The 21,546-nt window shown below is 50.1% G+C and overlaps 1 protein-coding gene across 3 annotated transcripts in view; it reads right to left on the bottom strand.

The window, feature by feature from the left end:
• The window catches only part of LOC120941717 (KAT8 regulatory NSL complex subunit 1-like), a 103,167-nt gene that overhangs the window by 15,847 nt on the left and 65,774 nt on the right, over positions 1 to 21,546 (bottom strand). For all 3 annotated transcript variants that reach the window (XM_040355329.1, XM_040355330.1, XM_040355331.1), the window contains 3 exons: positions 7,941 to 8,139; positions 6,818 to 6,983; positions 1,901 to 2,020 (listed from right to left, as the gene is read on the bottom strand). In XM_040355329.1, the coding sequence (XP_040211263.1) occupies positions 1,901 to 2,020; positions 6,818 to 6,983; positions 7,941 to 8,139 (485 nt within the window). The remainder of the gene's footprint in view (positions 1 to 1,900; positions 2,021 to 6,817; positions 6,984 to 7,940; positions 8,140 to 21,546) is intronic.

The raw sequence follows: 21,546 nt of genomic DNA, 5'->3' as shown, positions 1-21,546 counted from the left end.
CATGTAATGACCGATAAATCGTTCAGTGGACATAAATAAAATAAAAAATTGGTTCTTTTTTTTTACATATACCTAGTGCAGAAAGTTCAGACGGGAACACATTAACCTTCCGATTTATCGTTCGTTAGGCAGAAAATTTCCAAACTTGTCCTTCGTTTTATCGGCTCAAAAACGTCCCGACGATTATCGATTTTGTGCCCATTAATGAACGAACTGTCTGAATGACAGAATTTCCGCCGATTTTTCGTATAGTGTATGGTCAGCATAAGGCTCAAGATCCAACTTGGCCTTCTACAGGGCCGTCTTCTCTCACAAAAAAAAAACTAAAAAATACCCCAAAACGCTTCAGACAGCCCACCACAATAATAAAAGTTTAATTGGGCTTCAACCAGTAGCACTGCCTGCCTGACTCCACTGTTCCGTACAAATCCCAGCTGTCAAAATGACAGCCGGAGATTGCTGTGCAAAATAGAGTAGCCGTAGAAGCTGCTGCTGTGGAAAAAGCCGACCATCAGACATCATTTATTAAATGTTCAGACATGATAGATAAAAAAGTATCATTGTTTATAAAAACATTGTTCAGACAGGAGATAGAGATACAAATTAGCATTGTTTATAAACAAAGGTGACTTTGCATCTCCTGTCTGATCAAGGTTTAAAAAAACAAAAAAAACAAAAAAAAAACAATGCCAATTTGTATCCGATGAAGGTTTATAATGCGACTTTGTATCAATCTCCCATCTGATCATTCGCCTAGATTCAGGTACGACTTGCGCCCTCTTACGGAGGCGCAGCGTACCGTTTTAACGCTGCACCACCGTAAATTACCTGAGCTACGCTTCATTCACGAAGCAGTAGCTCCGTAATTTGCGTGGGCGCTCCGTAAAAATGGGCGGCGTAAGCGCGCGTAATTTAAATGATCCCGTAGGGGGCGTGGATCATTTAAATTAGGCGCGTTCCCGCGCCGAACGTAGTGCGCATGCTCCGTCGGGAAACTTTCCCCGACGTGCATTGCGGCAAATGACGTCGCAAGGACGTCATTTGCTTTAACGTGAACGTAAATGGCGTCCAGCGACATTCACGATTTACTTACGCAAACAACGTAATTTTCAAACATCGCGACGCGGGAACGACGGATATACTTAGCATTGGCTGCCCCTGCTAATAGCATGGGCAGCCTTACGCAGAACCCGACGAACATAAACGACGTAAAATGCGAACGCAGGGCGCGCGCAAGGTTGTGAATCGGCGTGAGTATGCAATTTGCATACTATACGCTGACCACTACGGGAACGCCACCTAGCGGCCATCGTAAGAATGCAGCCTACGATACGACGGCATAAGCGCCTTATGCCAGTCATTTCTTAGGCTGCAGTCGGCGTATCGAGCTTTCTGAATCAGGAGCAGTCGATACGCCGGCGCAAGTAAGCAATTGCGCTGCGTAACTATGGATACGCAGACGCAATTGCTTACTGAATCTACCCCAATGTTTATAAACACCGACTGATCACTTTATGGCTGGTCAGTCTGTGCCTCAGTCATCCTGCTCTCTCCTCGGTGTCTCTACATCTCCTCTCCCCTCTTGTGCTGTTCTGTCTGTATGCAAAGTCGATCTCCTCCCCACCCCCACCCCTCCTGCCTTGATTGAGTATTTTGCCGCAGTTGCTAAAGGAAACCTATCTTCACACAAACAAGTCTGAGCTCCCCTGTGGCAGGACAGACTCCAAGCAGATTTCGGATTTATTGTGCCCACACACAGCAGGGGACAATCTGATCCTTATTTTTTTCTTGCAATAACCGGATGTGTATGAGCCCCTTACTGACGCATTTCATCTAAAGGCAAGGACCCATTAAATACAAGATGGCATTTTTTTCAAAAAGCACGGTTTTGTCCACTCACTGCCGGTCTCCTGGGGTTTCTTGGCGAGCTGCGAAAGCTTCAGGATTTTCAGCTTATTAGAGGCGCGGAACTGCCTGTCCTCTTTCAGCAATGATTGAAAGTGCAAATGGAAGGGTGTGTCTGTAGAAGCAAACAGCCAATCAGAGAAAGCCGAACAATATAGGGATGAAAAAATGTGGTTATACAATTTCAGATATAACATTGTATATTAATAAAATTAGTACTACAGTATAGGCAAAAGTAGAGACATTTCCGAACACTATCCTGAAGTGACGCTACAAAAGAAAGAAAAAAAAAAAAAAAAAAAAGAAAGCCGCACAATTTTGTAACCAATTTGTGTCCCTAAAAGTTATGGTCAGGGGACTTTTGTTTTTCTGTAGAAGTTTGTGATTTTTGGGGGGCGGGGGCCATGCTAGTCACCCACTACATCAGGGATCCTCAAACTACGGCCCTCCAGCGGAACTACATATCCCACGAAGCATTGTAAAACTCTGACATTCACAGAAATTACTGGGCATGATGGGAATTGTAGTTCCTGAACAACTGGAGGGCCGTAGTTTGAAGACCCATGTACTACATAAATCAATGAAGGAATGCTCCCCCCCAGCCCCTATACATATACTGATCCAGCAGAACAGCACAGAGACGGGCATGATAAGCAGGGCCAGGAGAGGAGTAGCACATCCAGCACCTGACAGACAAGTTATGGGTGCGTCTACTGGGGGAAAAAAAGGACATCGTTCAACACCCACAGCTCGGCATCGCCATGTAGAATTAGAGCGCCTCACGTAGAGCGCCTCACGTAGAGCGCCTCGCCTCACGTAGAGCGCCTCACGTAGAGCGCCTCTCCTGTGCTGGATCACAAATCCAATACATGATCCAGCACTTCTGGCTAAGTCACATTACAAGCCGATCAGCGGGTTGATTGACCACCAATGAATGGTTTGCGCATGCACAGTAGCAAGGTTGTGGCTCCACCCTATTCGTGACCTATTCATCACCAGGGGCACACGGCCAGCTTTGCTTTGGGACAACTAACCACACACGTAGCCCGAATGGTTTGTATTGTTTTTGTCCCCCTCTTTACGGTATCATACCCGCATGGAGTGTCATTGTATATGGACTTGTGGGGTGCAACTGCCTGACGAGACCCTCAAAAGCAGATTTGAGGTTCTGTGGCGCAGTTTGACCTTTTCCTTAGTGTGGGACATCGAAATCTGTAAGACCCCCCCCCCCCCCCCCACTCATGCACTGTGGTGGCCATAATGTTGAGAAGTTTTTAGGCTTTTTGGAATTCACATTTCTACTTCCTCTTCGAGAGAGAGAGAAAGAAAGATCTCTCCCTCTAGACATCAAGATCAATCTATAGAGATATATAATCTCTCCATCCTGATAGAGATAAAACACAAGATCCTGTACTTCCAGGTATCGGGGTGCAAGTGCGTGCCTCTGGCGGTTCGCTCCCGCTGTGATTTTACACAGTGGGTCCTGCAGGCCCAATGTCCGCCGGCACCCACTGATCGTTCAGTGCAGAACAGTATTCTGCCTATGTAAACAAGGCAGATTGCCAGTCTATTAGTGGTGAAGGCATGGATCCTGTGTGTCCGCAAAGCAGGAACACGGACCCTTTCCCAGTAAGAGCATCTCTCCCACAGTTCGAAAACACTGGCTAGGCACACAGTTAAATCATTTGGTCGCCCCCCGTTTTACCCCTTCCCTGCCAGTGTCATTAGTACAGTGACTGGCCCAGATTCAAAGAGCAATTGCGCCTGCGTAACCATAGTTACGCAGCGCAATTGCTAACTTGCCCCGGCGTAACGACTTCTCCTGATTCAGAGAGATCGTTACGCCGACTGCAGCCTAAGATATGCGCGGCATAAGGCTCTTATGCCCTCATATCTTAGGCTGCATTCTTACGTTGGCCGCTAGGTGGCTTTCCCGTTGTGGTCAGCGTATAGTATGCAAATTGCATACTAACGCCGATTCACAACGTTACGCGAGCCCTGCGTACGCAGTTTACGTCGTTTGCGTACAGCGTTTTTTGCGCAAGCCTGCCCATGCTATTAGCAGGGGCAGCCAATGCTAAAGTATACCCGTCGTTCCCGCGTCGCGAAATTTGAAATTTACATTGTTTGCGTAAGTGAATCCCGAATGGCGCTGGACGCCATTCACGTTCACTTTGAAGCAAATGACGTCCTTGCGACGTCATTTGCCGCAATGCACGTCGGGAAAGTTTCCCGGAGCATGCGCCCTACGCTCGGCGCGGGAACGTGCCTAATTTAAATGATTCCCGCCCCCTACGGGATCATTTAAATTGCACGCGCTTACGCCGGGCATTTTGCTGGAGCGCCCTCGAGGGTAGCGCAGAAACTTTGCAGGGGCGCAGGGCAAAACCGGTGCCCTGCGCCTACGTAAAAAATGCGCAAAGCTACTTATACCCCAGTGTGTATATTTTTTAGCACAGATCACTGGATGAGTGTCACTGGTCCACCAAAAAAAAAGTGTCAATTAGTGTCCCAACTGTACACCGCAATATCGCAGTCCCACTATCAGTCGCCGATTGCCACCGTTACTAGTAAAGCAAATAAAAAATGTCCCCTAGTTTGTAGCCTCTAACTTTCGCGCAAATCAATATACGCTTATTGGGCCATCAGTGGTGCCCAAATCTTCCGAAAGTCAAGTGGTTAAGGTCTGGAAAGAGCCCCTTATGCAGAACCCAGTGCCCAAAGATCACATTCCAAGCTATCCTCCGTGACAAGAGGCCTTCCCACTGCATGAGTCTTCAGAGGACGGGTCAAAAAAAAAAAAAAAAAAGGCTGTGCCATGATTCTGCACCTAGGGGGCGCTCTGGGGAGAACATTACAAAAGAAAAATGTGGAAAGTGCCACAATGCAGAGCTCTGTGCCAGAAGGTCACATTCCAAGCTAATCCTGCAATTTCTCAGTCCGGAGGGGTCTGCCTCCAAAGCGGTTGCTAAGGATACACCGGCTGGCTGCATAGCTGCTGTGTAGAGACCCGCTCAAGCACCGAAGCTTTAAAGTCTTAATTGAAGTCACCAAAATAAAAATAAAAATCTAAAGGAGTCAGATTGTGAGAAAAAATAAAATAGCTGCAATAAAAATAAAATAAATAGTTTCTCAGCAGAGCTACAGAAGATGTCCGATTGCCTAGAACAGTGATGGGGAACCTCGGCACCCTGGATGTTTTAGAACTACATTTCCCATGATGCTTCACTACACTGCAGAGTGCATGAGCATCATGGGAAATGTAGTTCCAAAACATCTGGGGTGCCGAGGTTCCCCATCACTGCACTAGAACTTATCAAAAGATTTAAGAGGCATGATGGTTGGAGGCGGGGGTTTTATAGGGCCGGTGATCTGCCGTGCTGGTTCCAGGTGTCTTGGAAGTTCCAGCGCATGCGCAAACTGATGCGCTGAGACGGTTCCAGCTATCGGGAAAGTTCCTTCAAGCATTGCGCAGGTGCAAACTTGCTGACGGAAATCCCCGAACGGCGGCCGGCATCCAGGGCGACGTGGATTGTGAGGTAAGTGGCCAGTCGGCCTCACGTCCTCGCTGCGCTCGGACGGCTTGCCTCGCTCGCTCGGCCTCCTGGCTCTTTTTTTAACATCCTCCAATCCACGGGGATGTTAAAGAATGAGCCTGGATGCCGGGCGAGGTTCGGGGATTTCCATCGGGAAGTTTGCGCCTGCGCAGTCAGTGAAGGAACTTCCCCCACAGTGGAACATTGAGGACAATACACCGGCCTAATTTTATTGCCAGTGTCCAAACTTCATAAAGGTGGCAGTATATTCCAAACGCCTAAAGCCTCGAACACACACGATCGGATTTTCCACGGACAAAGCGTAGGACTTTTGCCCGAAGGGCGTTGGCCGTGAACTTGTCTTGCATACAAAAAACGGCAAAGAATTGTCGGCCAACAAACACGAAACTACGTTTTTCAGCTCTTTAGCGCCACCCTTTGGGCAATTTCTGCCATTGAGTTAAGGTGAGCATTGCGTGTTTGTACTTGGAGTTTCGCCCGAAGGACTTGTGTACATACGTTCGGATAATCTGACATGACACATTTGTTGGCAGAAAAGTTTTAAAGCATGCGATCCAACATTTGTTGGCAAAAAATCTGACAATTGTCCGATGCAGCGTACAAACTGTCGGATTTTCTGACAGCCTGTCATCACACAATTCCCGTCGGAAAATCCGATCGTGTGAGTGAGTAACTTGTATAGCGCGACAAAGGCGAACTAAATCGCTTCAAGGCGCTTTTTGCATCCAGTGCCGTCCTGTGTCTTCAGAAGAGATGGGTCTTAAGTTTCTGAAGGCCCGACGGTTTTCTTCCATGCGGATGTCCGTGGCTAGAGCGTTCCACGCTCTGTGTATGGGTCTTAAAAATTACAACAATCCCGTGTCCCTCAGTGGATAATAAAATACAGTGGAACCTCGGATTGCGGTTAACGAGCGTTACGCAATATGAGCGCTGTGTATTTTTAAAAATCCTGATGGTTTGCGAGTGTTGTCTCGCAAAACAAGCAGGATTCAAGCCACCACGTGGGGGGGCACTGTTCCTGAGTCAGCCAAGGTGTCCCCTTGGGCCTTTTTTTTCCGTGCGTTTCCGAGGCTCTGCGGCGCCCCCCACCCCACATGCGGTATTGCATGCAATTGAAGTCAATGCAGAACAAATTATTTTTGTTTCTATTGACTTCAATGGAGAAACTCGCTTTGATATGCGAGCGCTTTGGATTACGAGCATTCTCCTGGAACGGACTATCCTCGTAATCCGAGGTTCCACTGTAAATCAAATCGCATACAGAGATACAATTATTACAAAATAAATATCTATCATACATATACATCTCTCTCCATCTACAAGACATGAAATGCGTTTCAGGGTTCCACACTTACCATAGGGGAAGGACAGGATGGGGTGGTAGCAGGGGTCCATCAGGGAGATCTGCTCATTTAGAGCCATGGTGCTGGGGTGTGATGTCTTTGCATATGTCTTACAACCACACAGGATACATGTGGTGGGGGGTTCACATCCACACTTCGCTGACAACGGCTTCTGTGGCTAAACAAAGTACAAAAATATATAAAATAAGTATATCTTCTATACATTCTATTAGTATCTTTAGCTGTTGATCAGGAATCTTTACTCCGATTGGTCAGTTTGGGGTTACTGTACCTAGTATATAGATTAGCCCCATTGGGGTCACCCAACAAGTGGAAGCGCTATGTGTCTGATAAATAAAACCTATTGGGCGCTGAATCAGACTTCCATAATAAACCGATGTGCTCCATGAACCCTCTGCCCCTAGGGAGATGACTGGACGGGGACACACGGGGCGAGGTCATTACACCCAATTTCTGAACACATTCTGCATATAAAATCTGGTAGTGCCCAGCAGTATACGGCAAGGCGACTGCCAGGGCCCAGCGGTATACGGCAAGGCGACTGCCAGGGCCCAGCGGTATACGGCAAGGCGACTGCCAGGGCCCAGCGGTATACGGCAAGGCGACTGCCAGGGCCCAGCGGTATACGGCAAGGCGACTGCCAGGGCCCAGCGGTATACGGCAAGGCGACTGCCAGGGCCCAGCGGTATACGGCAAGGCGACTGCCAGGGCCCAGCGGTATACGGCAAGGCGACTGCCAGGGCCCAGCGGTATACGGCAAGGCGACTGCCAGGGCCCAGCGGTATACGGCAAGGCGACTGCCAGGGCCCAGCGGTATACGGCAAGGCGACTGCCAGGGCCCAGCGGTATACGGCAAGGCGACTGCCAGGGCCCAGCGGTATACGGCAAGGTGACTGGCAGGGCCCAGTGGTATACGGCAAGGCCCAGCGGTATACGGCAAGGTGACTGGCAGGGCCCAGCGGTATACGGCAAGGCGACTGGCAGGGCCCAGCGGTATACGGCAAGGCAACGGTAGACCAAGTCTTCTAATGTGTAAAAGCGGGATGCCAGAGGTCAGAAGCCCGGACATAGACTGGACATTTCCTCCTCCCGGGTCACAGGACGGGGTCCTTACCTTTCTGCTGAGGGAGGACACATCACTGGACCGGACCAAGCTGCGCTTCTTGTGCCCTCGCAGGGGCCGCGTTCGAGCCGCCACACAGGTGGAATCGGAAAGTGCTGGTGATGCAGACGGGGTATCCACGCGACGCTTCTTACCCAACACCTCCTCTGGATCCTCTGCAGAGCCATTACAAGACACACTGGAACGCACACTGCAACCAGAAAGACAAAGCCGGTTAGACGACCGACAAAGTCAAAGAATCAGCAACATTGCATGGATTACAACCAACAAATGATTAGTAGTTTGGTATGTGAATATAATGGCAAACTGCAAAATATGTCTGACCTACTCATGATTGATTTAAGGAACAAACAACTTCAACCAGAAAGAAGCAACCCAACCGTGGCCCAGTACCAGCCCAGCCCAACCGTGGCCCAGTACCAGCCCAGCCCAACCCAACCGTGGCCCAGCTCAACCCAACCAGCATTCGGTTGGAGGAAATCTACTTAGCATTCAGGAGAAAGATCAAGACTCATCTCTTTTGATATCAAAGGAGACAGGAACAAGCGCCCAGAGGCGATTTAGTTCGCATGTGCTGCGCTATATACGTTTTTCATTCATTCAACCGTGGCCCAGCCCAACCCAACCGTGGCCCAGCCCAACCCAACCGTGGCCCAGCCCAACCCAACCGTGGCCCAACCCAACCCAACCGTGGCCCAACCCAACCCAACCGTGGCCCAGCCCAACCCAACCGTGGCCCAGCCCAACCCAACCGTGGCCCAACCCAACCCAACTGTGGCCCAACCCAACCCAACTGTGGCCCAACCCAACCCAACTGTGGCCCAGCCCAACCCAACCCAACCCAACTGTGGCCCAGCCCAACCCAACCCAACTGTGGCCCAGCCCAACCCAACCCAACTGTGGAAACTGTGGCCCAGCCCAACCCAACCCAACTGTGGCCCAACCCAACTGTGGCCCAACCCAACCCAACTGTGGCCCAGCCCAACCCAACTGTGGCCCAACCCAACCCAACTGTGGCCCAGCCCAACCCAACTGTGGCCCAGCCCAACCCAACCCAACTGTGGCCCAACCCAACCCAACTGTGGCCCAACCCAACCCAACTGTGGCCCAACCCAACCCAACTGTGGCCCAACCCAACCCAACTGTGGCCCAACCCAACCCAACTGTGGCCCAGCCCAACCCAACTGTGGCCCAGCCCAACCCAACCCAACTGTGGCCCAGCCCAACCCAACCCAACTGTGGCCCAGCCCAACCCAACCCAACTGTGGCCCAGCCCAACCCAACCCAACTGTGGCCCAGCCCAACCCAACCCAACCGTGGCCCAGCCCAACCCAACCCAACCGTGGCCCAACCCAACCCAACCGTGGCCCAACCCAACCGTGGCCCAACCCAGCCCAGCCCAAAAATAACCCAACCCAATCGTTCGTTCCTTAAATCAATCATGAGCGGGCCAGACATTTTTTCAGTTTGCCATTATGTGGGGAGTGGGGGCGCTCTAATACAGGAGGTGCCAACATCTTCACTGCAGGCAGGTGGACAATCCACAACTTTTTGCAGGTGACGTGGCCAGGTGGACAATCCACAACTTGTTGCAGGTGACGTGGCCAGGTGGACAATCCACAACTTGTGGCAGGCGACGTGGCCAGGTGGACAATCCACAACTTGTGGCAGGTGACACGCTAAATAAAAGTACACTGCTGCCCTCAGCTGCTGCTACTCACTCGGGTCTCACAAAATGGATGAAATGGTAAAACACCGTTTTTTGAGCCTAGGGAGGGTCTTATGTTAACTAAACGCTTAGACACAAACGCGGCAAAACGGTTTCCGCTTTTAAAAAAAATATGTTCAGCAGCGTTTGCACCAGCGTCCCGCGTACATGGGGGCCTTAGAAGTCCGGAGGTGATAATCAGTGCGGTGTGAGGTAACCTCAGGGACTCCACACAGACACTTTTCACTTTTTTTGCAGACAGTTAACTTCAATACCGGGCACTTTCACCCCCTTCCTGCCCAGACCAAATTTTTTAGCACGGTCACACTTTGAATGACAATTGCGCTGTCATGCTACATTGTACCCAAACTATATTTTTATCATTGTAGTCTCACAAATTGAGCTTTATTTTGGTGGTATGTGATCACCAATGGGGTTGATTTTTTGCTAAACAAATTGACAAAAAAATAAAGTTTCTTCGTTTGTCATAAGATTTAATTTTCTCCTGCAACGACGGGGGACAACCGGCGAGGCTGCACCGGAGGGCACTAATATATGGCACAGATATGCAGCACTGATGGAGGCATGGACAGTCATTACTGATGGGTACGGATTTGCATCTGATGGGGGCCGCGCTGATAAAACAATGCCATCAGGAGAGCTGCCGATTTGATAACGGGGAGAGCCAACCAAGGAAAGTGAATTTCCGGCACTTCCTGGTTACAGCCGATCACGTGGTTAGGAGACCAAGTCATAGGCGCTTTATCGCGATCGGAGATCGTGAGGCCGTTCTATAGGAGCTTGTGTGCTGGACAAGTCTTGCCAGTGAGGTAGATCATCCTCACTGGCACCCTCAGGTACCAAACGTTACACTTCAATCTACCATCCATCTTTCCACCATTCTGGATGGACTGAATGGATCGCTCCGGGTTTCCACGGACGTTGAGAATTTGTGTTCCACTTTCCCTCAGATTACAGGTCACAGGAGATTTGTTGGGAGGAAAGGAGAGTAGAACCAATTTCACAGCTTTTGGAATTCATAGCACCACGCAAAGCTTCTACCGTCAGCGATTCTCACTACCTCCAGGTGCAGGGCACGGCAATGGGGACAACTTGTACCTCGTCACATGCCAAGGTGTAACCTGAAGGTGTGGGAATCGAGTCTCTACTTATATGAGGCGGGGTCGGTGTACCTGGGCCATATTTCTTGGCACGGGTACAGACATTTTCCTTATATGGTCAGGAACTAGAACCGTTTAAAGGAAATTGTTATTTTTCTGAATTCTAACCACTTCCAGATCACCCACAATACACTGCGGGGGGGGGGGGGGACTGTACTGGTACGTTGCAGGTCTAGGGTGTGCATATGCGTACCCCACCTCCCCCTCCTGGAAAATGCTGTGATTGTACACAGGGGAGCCAGTCACCAATTCCAAACTGCCCGCCGCAGCCGCCCCCCACCACTCCAAACTGCGCGCCGCAGCCAGCCCCCCACCACTCCAAACTGCGCGCCGCAGCCAGCCCCCCACCACTCCAAACTGCGCGCCGCAGCCACCCCCTCACCACTCCAAACTGCGCGCCGCAGCCACCCTCTCGCCACTCCAAACTGCGCGCCGCAGCCACCCCCTCACCACTCCAAACTGCGCGCCGCAGCCGCCCCCACCAAACTGCCCGCCGCAGCCGCCCACCCCCCACTCCAAACTAACTGCCGCAGCCACCCCCTCACCACTCCAAACTGCCCGCCGCAGACACCCCCTCACCACTCCAAACTGCCCGCCGCAGACAACCCCATCACCACTCCAAACTGCCCGCCGCAGACAACCCCATCACCACTCCAAACTGCCCGCCACAGACACCCCCTCACCTCTCCAAACTGCCCGCCGCAGACACCCCCTCACCACTCCAAACTGCCCGCCGCAGACACCCCCATCACCACTCCAAACTGCCCGCCGCAGACAACCCCATCACCACTCCAAACTGCCCGCCACAGACACCCCCTCACCACTCCAAACTGCCCGCCGCAGACACCCCCTCACCACTCCAAACTGCCCGCCGCAGACAACCCCATCACCACTCCAAACTGCCCGCCGCAGACAACCCCATCACCACTCCAAACTGCCCGCCACAGACACCCCCTCACCACTCCAAACTGCCCGCCGCAGACACCCCCTCACACTCCAAACTGCCCCCCCACAGCACTCCATGCCCAGTTCACATCCAAAGCTTTTAGTTGACAGGATCTCCTAAAGGCTCCATTCAAACCTAGGTGTTGCCATTTTACTGGTACTTTTTTGCAGAGTTTTTCTACAGGCGTTTTGAAGTTCAAAGGGTCACCAATGTAAAAGAATTAAAAACGCCTGCAATCTGCCAAAAAAAGAAGCTTGTGTACTATGAGGCTGGGGATTCACACCTGAGCGTATCGTTTTCAGGCAGAAAGTTTTGCCGCGATTTTGTACAGGTCAAAGGGTCACCAATGTAAAAAAGCAGAAAACGTCTGTAATCTGCCAAAAAAGAAGCTCCTGTACTTTGAGCAACGGGGCGTTTTGCTTCAGGTGACAGAACGCTCAGATGGTAACAGGAGCCATTTAAATGAATGGGATTTTCTAGTTGCGTGTTTTTTTGTTTTTTTTAGAGCCAAGGCTTACATCAGAAACATGTGTTTCTAACTGTAGGGGGGTGTGGCTGTAGGTGTGACGCCCCAAAAATGCCTAGGTGTTAACGGAGCCCAAGTGACTGAGGAAGCATAAAAATAAAACGATCATACAGTAGAAAGGCGTTTATGACGAGCCCATCGGGCAAAGGGCAACTCAAGGGATTGGCTCTTAGATTGCGGTAAGACTGATCCAAAGTTTAACAGGACTCGGCTTCACCACACAATTCATCAGTTGGGATCCGAATATTATGCAAGATTCTGTCCAAACACCGACATTTCCTACCGAAAAAACTAAAAATCTTCAAGTTTTACGACAAGCGTCACATTGAAAAGGAGCACTTCATTGTTCAGATGATTTGGGGGGAGCCGTGTGTACGTCATCCACCGGGGCGGGGACCTTCAGGAAAGTGTCCACATTCACACAGACATTTAAAAAAGTTGTCCAATGGGAAGATTCTATAATCCAATGCATTCATTCAATGCCTTGAGGCGATTAAGTTCGCATTTGTTGCGCTATACAAGTTACTCACTCACTGCAATACAGTAGGGATCATAATTAATGTGCAAAACGTGCGGCATTTTAACCACTTAAGACCCGGACCATTATGCAGCTAAAGGACCTGGCCAGTTTTTGCGATTCGGCACTGCGTCGCTTTAACTGACAATTGCACAGTCGTGCGACGTGGCTCCCAAACAAAATTGGCGTCCTTTTTTTCCTACAAATAGCTTTCTTTTGGTGGCATTTGATCATCTCTGCCGTTTATTTTTTGCGCCATAAACAAAAATAGAGCGACAATTTTGAAAAAAAAAATGCAATATTTTTTACTTTTTGCTATAATAAATATCCCCCAAAAATATATAAAAAATGTTTCCTCAGTTCAACCGATACGTATTCTACATATTTTTTTTTTACCAAAAACATCGCAATAAGCGTTTATCGGTTGGTTTGCGCAAAATGTATAAAGTTTACAAAATAGTGGATAGTTTTATTGCATTTTTATTAATTATTATTATTATTTTTTTTTACTACTAATGGCGGCAATCAGCGATATTTTTTGTGACTGCGACCTTAATGCGGACACAGCGGACAATTTTGACACATTTTTTGGGACCATTGTCCTTTTCACAGCGAAAAATGCATTAAAATGGAGGTTCCCCCTAAAAAAATTTTCTAACAATACATTGAGAAGACTGATTACACTGCGGATATGCTGTTTTTTTTTTTTTTTTCCCCGTACATACCTCGATATCGCCGTTTCATCCCTCGGCTTCCGGGTATGATTCTTGCTGGACCTAGTTGATTGACGTTCCTCCGACCGGCGCATATTGCACGTCACGACTTTCCGACAGAAGCCGAACGTCATTGCGCCGGCGCCGTATAGAGTCGGCTCTATACGGCACCTGCGCAGCAACGTTCGGCTTCTTTCGGAAAGTCGTGACGTCAAGTATGCGTCGGTCGGAGGAACGTCAATCAACTAGGAACGCCCAGCCCCACAAGAATCATACCATGAAGCCGAGGGATGAAACGGCGATATCGAGGTATGTATGAAAAAAAAATAAAAAAAATAAAAACACAGCATACCCGCAGTGTAATGAGTCTTCTCAATGTATTGTTAGAATTTTTTCTTTTAGGGGGAACCTCCACTTTAAAAATGCACTGATTACTGTGAAAAATGACAATTGCAGTTTGGGAGTTAACCATAAGGGGGCGCTGAAGGGGTTAAGTGACCTCATGTGTGTTTCTAACTGTAGGGGGGTGTGGCTGTAGGTGTGACGTCATTGATTGTGGTTCCCTATATTAGGGAACACACGATCAATGACGGCGCCACAGTGAAGGAAGGTGCGTTTACACTCACCTCTCCCCGTTCTTCAGCTCCGGGGACCGATCGAGGGACTCAAGCAGCCACGGAGCTTCGGACCGGGTCGCATGCACGCGTCGGCAGCGGGCGACCCCGCGGCTGGGCTTAAAGGGCCACGTACAGGTACGTGGATGTGCCCAGCCATGCCATTCTGCCGACGTATATCGGCGCGAAGGGGTCCTTAAGTGGTTAAGTAGGAAAAACAAGGCAGGCTCTGGAAGAGGATATGAACATACCTTTCACATCCAAAAAGGGCATTTTAATAAATTCCTCAGATTCAGATGGGTCACGGATCCGGTCCAGACTGCAAGTATACAACAATGTTGGGATCCACCCAGATGCCCAACCAGCAGCTGCATAAGTGTGCATTACTGGGGGATGTAGCCGTGTTCAGAAGAAAACACATTCAAACTCATGTTAAATAGGAGTCAGTACAGACCGGCCATCATGTAAAGTGCCTCCGATTAACCCCAAATAAAGTTCCAACTGTTCTAGTAGGTCTTTCCTGACATTTTTCTTGATCACATCCTACAGCAAAAGCCATGGTCCTCAGAAAGCTTCCAAAGCATCAGAGGGATCTCATTGTTAAAAGGTTCAAAAAGTTTCCAAGGCATTAGATCTATAATGGAACACGATGAAGACCGTCATCATCAAATAGAGAAAATCTGGCACAACAGTGACGTCACCAAGAACTGGACGTCCCTCCAAAATTTATAAAAAGACGAGAAGATAACTGGTCTGGGAGGCGGCCAAGAGGCCTACAGCAACATTAACTACTTAAGCCCCGGACCATTTTGTTGCTAAATGCCCAGGCCAGGTTTTGCGATTCGGCACTGCGTCGCTTTAACAGACAATTGCGCGGTCGTGCGACGTGGCTCCCAAACAAAATTGGCGTCCCTTTTTTCCCCACAAATAGAGCTTTCTTTTGGTGGTATTTGATCACCTCTGTGGTTTTATTTTTTGCGCTATAATCAAAAAAATAGAGCGACAATTTTGAAAAAAAAAAATTCAATATTTTTTACTTTTTGCTATAATAAATATCCCCCAAAAACATATATATAAAAAAAAAATTTCCCTCAGTTTAGGCCGATACGTATTCTACCTATTTTCGGTAAAAAAAAAAATCGCAAGTGTTTATCGATTGGTTTGCGCTAAATTTATAGCGTTTACAAAATAAGGGATAGTTTTATTGCAATTTTAGTAATTTTTTTTTTTTTACTACTATTGGCGGCGATCAGCAAATTTTTTCATGACTGCGACATTATGGCGGACACTTCGGACAATTTTGACACATTTTTGGGACCATTGTCATTTTCACAGCAAAAAATGCATTTAAATTGAATTCTTTATTGTGAAAATGACAGTTGCAGTTTGGGAGTTAACCACAGGGGGCGCTGTAGGAGTTAGGGTTCACCTAGTGTGTGTTTACAACTGTAGGGGGGTGTGGCTGTAGGACTGACGTCATCGATCGAGTCTCCCTATAAAAAGGATCGCGACGTGATCGCGACGGAGCGGCTATAAACGAATAGCCGCGCCGTCGACCCGGATCGCTCCCCGAGGTAAACCGCCCGCAGCGGAGGGGGCCCCGATCGGACCCGCGGAAAGGCGGGGACGTATATATATACACACGCCCATCTGCCTGTCCGTGCCATTTTGCGGACGTAAATAGTCGTGCGGCGGGCGTTAAGTGGTTAAAGGAGCTGCAGGAATATCTGGCAAGTACTGGCTGTGTGGTGACAACAATCTCCCGTACTCTTCATGTCTGGGCTATGGGGTAGTGGCAAGACGGAAGACTTTTCTTACTAAGAAAAAAATCCAAGTCTGTCTAAATAAAAAAAAAAAAAAAAAAAAAAACCTGAAGTCTCCCAAAAGCATGTGAGAAATGTGTTCTGGTCTGAGGAAACCAAGGTTGGACTTTTTGACCACGATTCCAAAACGTATGTTTGGCACAAAAACACTGCACATCACCAAAAGAACATCATACCCACCGTGAAGCATGGTGGTGGAAGCACCATGCCTTGGGGCAGTTTGCCTTTAGCTGGAACAGGGGGGCCTTAGTCAAGGTAGAGGGAATTATGAAACAGTTTCAAATACCAGTCAATATTGGCACAAAACCTTTAGGCTTCTGATAGAAAGCTGAATGTGAAGAGGAACTTCATCTTTCAGCATGACAACGACCCAAAGCATCCATCCAAATCGTTAAAGGAATGACTTCACCAGAAGAAAATTCAAGTTTTGGAATGGCCCAGCCAGAGCCCAGACCTGAATCCCATTGAAGATCTGTGGGGTGATGTGAAGAGGGCTGTGCACAGGAGATGTCCTCACAGATTTGGAGTATTTTTTGCAAGGAAGAGCGGGCAAATATTGCCAAGTCAAGATGTGCCATGCTGACTTATACCCAGAAAGTACTGGGATTCACCAGGACAGTCCGGGTTTTGAATCATGTGTCCCGGGTTTCAGGCGGACTGAAACCCGGACACATTCAGACTGGGCTGTGGCGCCCCAAGAAACAAAGATTGTCACACACAAATCTGTTGCCGCCCGGGACCTGCGGACGGCTGTCCGGGGGCAGGTTCGGCATCACTTGGAGGGCGTTGATGTCAGCAAGAGCAATTTGGCCACACCCACTGTTCGCTGCGTCCCGCATTGTGCATTGCTGCTCTCCTTGGGGCACCCAAAAGGTGCCACAGGCTGCTAAAATAAAAACCAAACACCTCAATTTTGTTTGGGTACAACATCGCACGACCACGCAATGGTCAGATAAAGCGATGCAGTGCCGTATCGCAAAAAATGGCCATCTGGTCCTTAAGTGGTCAATGTAAAAAGTGAACTCCTGTGGTTCCCGTCCCAATCCAGCCCTGTGATACCGGCCGCTCACCGCTATCCAATGAAGAGGACAGCGGTGAAAATGTCCGTGGGCCCGGGTGCCTGTGACCCAATTACGGGCGCCGACAGGTCAGACATTTAGTGGTGGCAGACCAGGCGCCGACCCCTGTATTGGACCCTTAAAATGTCTCGCTCTCCTCCTTTGAAGTTAACCACATAAGCCCCCGGACCATTTTGTTGCTAAATGCCGAGGCCAGGTTTTGCGATTCTGCACTGCGTCACTTTAACAGACAATTGCGCGGTCGTGCGACGTGGCTCCCAAACAAAATTGGCGTCCTTTTTTCCCCCACAAATAGAGCTTTCTTTTGGTGGAATTTGATCACCTGTGGTTTTTATTTTTTGCGCTATAAACAAAAATAGAGCGACAATTTTTAAAAAAAATTCAATATTTTTTACTTTTTGCTATAATATCCCCCAAAAACATAGATAACATTTTTTCCCTCAGTTTAGGCCGATACGTATTCTTCTACATATTTTTGGTAAAAAAAAAAAAAAAAAAAAAAAACGCAATAAGCGTTTATTGATTGGTTTGCACAAAATTTATAGCGTGTACAAAATAGGGGATAGTTTTATTGCATTTTTATTATTATTATTTTTTTTTTTTACTACTAATGGCGGCGATCAACGATTTTTTTCGTGACTGCGACATTATGGCGGACACTTCGGACAATTTTGACACATTTTTGGGACCATTGTCATTTTCACAGCAAAAAAATGCATTTAAATTGCATTGTTTATTGTGAAAATGAGAGTAGCAGTTTGGGAGTTAACCACAGGGGGCGCTGAAGGAGTTATGTTTCACCTAGTGTGTGTTTACAACTGATGGGGGGGTGTGGCTGTAGGACTGATGTCATCGATCGAGTCTCCCTATAAAAGGGATCACTCGATCGATGCGCCGCCACAGTGAAGCACGGGGAAGCCGTGTTTACATACGGCTCTCCCGTTCTTCAGCTCCAGGGAGCGATCGCGACGGGGCGGCTATAAACGAATAGCCGCGCCGTTGTCCGGATCGCTCCCCGCGGGTTACCGACCGCCGCATGTACCGGGGGGGGGTCCCCCGATCGGACCCCTGACCCGCGGAAACGTACATGTACGCCCATATGCCTGTACGTGCCATTCTGTGGACGTACATGTGGCGGGCATTTTTTTTTTTACACAGCAACTCCCCTTCTGTTGTCCCGACAGTGTAAAGGGGGACGTGGCCGGGAAACAAACCCATCCGTTGTATGTCCATTGTTCACAACTTGTTACAATTAATCACGCAATCCAACGCAAGCTAAACTTTCTATCATCTCTGTTGTCAGAATTCAGAGAGTTGCTCACAGTTGGTGGGAGTGCGCTTCCTGTAGATGATTCCCATTCCTCCACTTTGTGTATACCAAATAAATAAATAAAAAGGTTGGTATCAGATCGGCAACAGTATTACCATGGATCGGTCAGGCTCTCTGCATGCAAGAGCCAACAAAGAGCCAGCAGTTTGTAAATCTGGAATACTGCCACCCATCCCCCCACCCTGCAGCATTGCAAACTGGAACACAAAAAAAGCAGATACAAGATCATAGACACAAGACGAAAAACTGTCTTCAACTAGGACTGCATGCAAGGGAAGCCACGGCAAGGAAGGTCGTGTTTCCTGAACACATTTCAAGGCTTAATTTTCAGTTGTTATGACTGAAAGATTCACAACAGATTATAGTTTTCACAGTGTGTACAGCAACATTCTCCAGTCTGTTTCTACATACACAAGAAGCAGCATTACTGGTTATACTGGTTTGATGGAAGTCAAAACAAAGCATTGAGTGTGCCACGATCACACCTCGGGGAGAGGGCTCACACACACTGCACGATCACACCTCGGGGAGAGGGCTCACACACACACACTGCACGATCACACCTAGGGGAGAGGGCTCACACACACTGCATGATCACACCTCGGGGAGAGGGCTCACACACACTGCATGATCACACCTCGGGGAGAGGGCTCACACACACTGCACGATCACACCTCGGGGAGAGGGCTCACACACTGCATGATCACACCTCGGGGAGAGGGCTCACACACTGCATGATCGCACCTCGGGGAGAGGGCTCACACACACTGCATGATCACACCTCGGGGAGAGGGCTCACACACACTGCATGATCACACCTCGGGGAGAGGGCTCACACACTGCATGATCACACCTCGGGGAGAGGGCTCACACACTGCATGATCACACCTCGGGGAGAGGGCTCACACACACTGCATGATCGCACCTCGGGGAGAGGGCTCACACACTGCATGATCACACCTCGGGGAGAGGGCTCTCACACACTGCATGATCACACCCCGGGGGAGAGGGCTCACACACACTGCATGATCACACCTCGGGGAGAGGGCTCACACACACTGCATGATCACACCTCGGGGAGAGGGCTCACACACACACTGCATGATCACACCCCGGGGGAGAGGGCTCACACACTGCATGATCACACCTCGGGGAGAGGGCTCACACACACTGCATGATCACACCTCGGGGAGAGGGCTCACACACACTGCATGATCACACCTCGGGGAGAGGGCTCACACACACTGCACGATCACACCTCGGGGAGAGGGCTCACACACACTGCATGATCACACCTCGGGGAGAGGGCTCACACACACTGCACGATCACACCTCGGGGAGAGGGCTCACACACACTGCATGATCACACCTCGGGGAGAGGGCTCACACACACTGCACGATCACACCTCGGGGAGAGGGCTCACACACACTGCATGATCACACCTCGGGGGGAGAGGGCTCACACACACTGCATGATCACACCTCGGGGGGAGAGGGCTCACACACTGCACGATCACACCTCGGGGAGAGGGCTCACACACACACACTGCATGATCACACCTCGGGGAGAGGGCTCACACACACTGCATGATCACACCTCGGGGAGAGGGCTCACACACACTGCATGATCACACCTCGGGGAGAGGGCTCACACACACTGCACGATCACACCTCGGGGAGAGGGCTCACACACACTGCATGATCACACCTCGGGGAGAGGGCTCACACACACTGCATGATCACACCTCGGGGAGAGGGCTCACACACACTGCACGATCACACCTCGGGGAGAGGGCTCACACACTGCATGATCACACCTCGGGGGGAGAGGGCTCACACACTGCACGATCACACCTCGGGGAGAGGGCTCACACACACACACTGCATGATCACACCTCGGGGAGAGGGCTCACACACACTGCATGATCACACCTCGGGGAGAGGGCTCACACACACTGCATGATCACACCTCGGGGAGAGGGCTCACACACACACTGCACGATCACACATCGGGGAGAGGGCTCACACACACTGCATGATCACACCTCGGGGGGAGAGGGCTCACACACTGCACGATCACACCTCGGGGAGAGGGCTCACACACACACACACTGCATGATCACACCTCGGGGAGAGGGCTCACACACACACACACTGCATGATCACACCTCGGGGAGAGGGCTCACACACACTGCATGATCACACCTCGGGGAGAGGGCTCACACACACTGCATGATCGCACCTCGGGGAGAGGGCTCTCACACACACACACACACACACACACACACACACACACACTGCATGATCACACCTCGGGGAGAGGGCTCACACACACTGCATGATCACACCTCGGGGAGAGGGCTCACACACACACACACACACACACACACACACACACACACACACACACTGCATGATCACACCTCGGGGAGAGGGCTCACACACACACACACTGCATGATCACACCTCGGGGAGAGGGCTCACACACACACACACACACACACTGCATGATCACACCTCGGGGAGAGGGCTCACACACACTCCACGATCACACCTCGGGGAGAGGGCTCTCACACTGCATGATCGCACCTCGGGGAGAGGGCTCTCACACACTGCATGATCGCACCTCGGGGAGAGGGCTCACACACACTGCATGATCGCACCTCGGGGAGAGGGCTCACACACACTGCATGATCGCACCTCGGGGAGAGGGCTCTCACACACACTGCATGATCGCACCTCGGGGAGAGGGCTCTCACACACACTGCATGATCGCACCTCGGGGAGAGGGCTCTCACACACACACACACACACACACACACACACACTGCATGATCACACCTCGGGGAGAGGGCTCACACACACACTGCACGATCACACCTCGGGGAGAGGGCTCACACACACACACACACACACACACACTGCATGATCACACCTCGGGGAGAGGGCTCACACACACTGCATGATCACACCTCGGGGAGAAGGCTCACACACACTCCACGATCACACCTCGGGGAGAGGGCTCACACACACTGCATGATCACACCTCGGGGAGAGGGCACACACACACTGCATGATCACACCTCGGGGAGAGGGCTCACACACACTGCATGATCACACCTCGGGGAGAGGGCTCTCACACACTCCACGATCACACCTC

This window comes from Rana temporaria, chromosome 5 (genome assembly GCF_905171775.1).
Source record: "Rana temporaria chromosome 5, aRanTem1.1, whole genome shotgun sequence".
NCBI lineage: Eukaryota > Metazoa > Chordata > Amphibia > Anura > Ranidae > Rana > Rana temporaria.
Note: the sequence above shows the minus strand (reverse complement) of the source record. Positions and strands in the feature narration are given on the sequence as shown.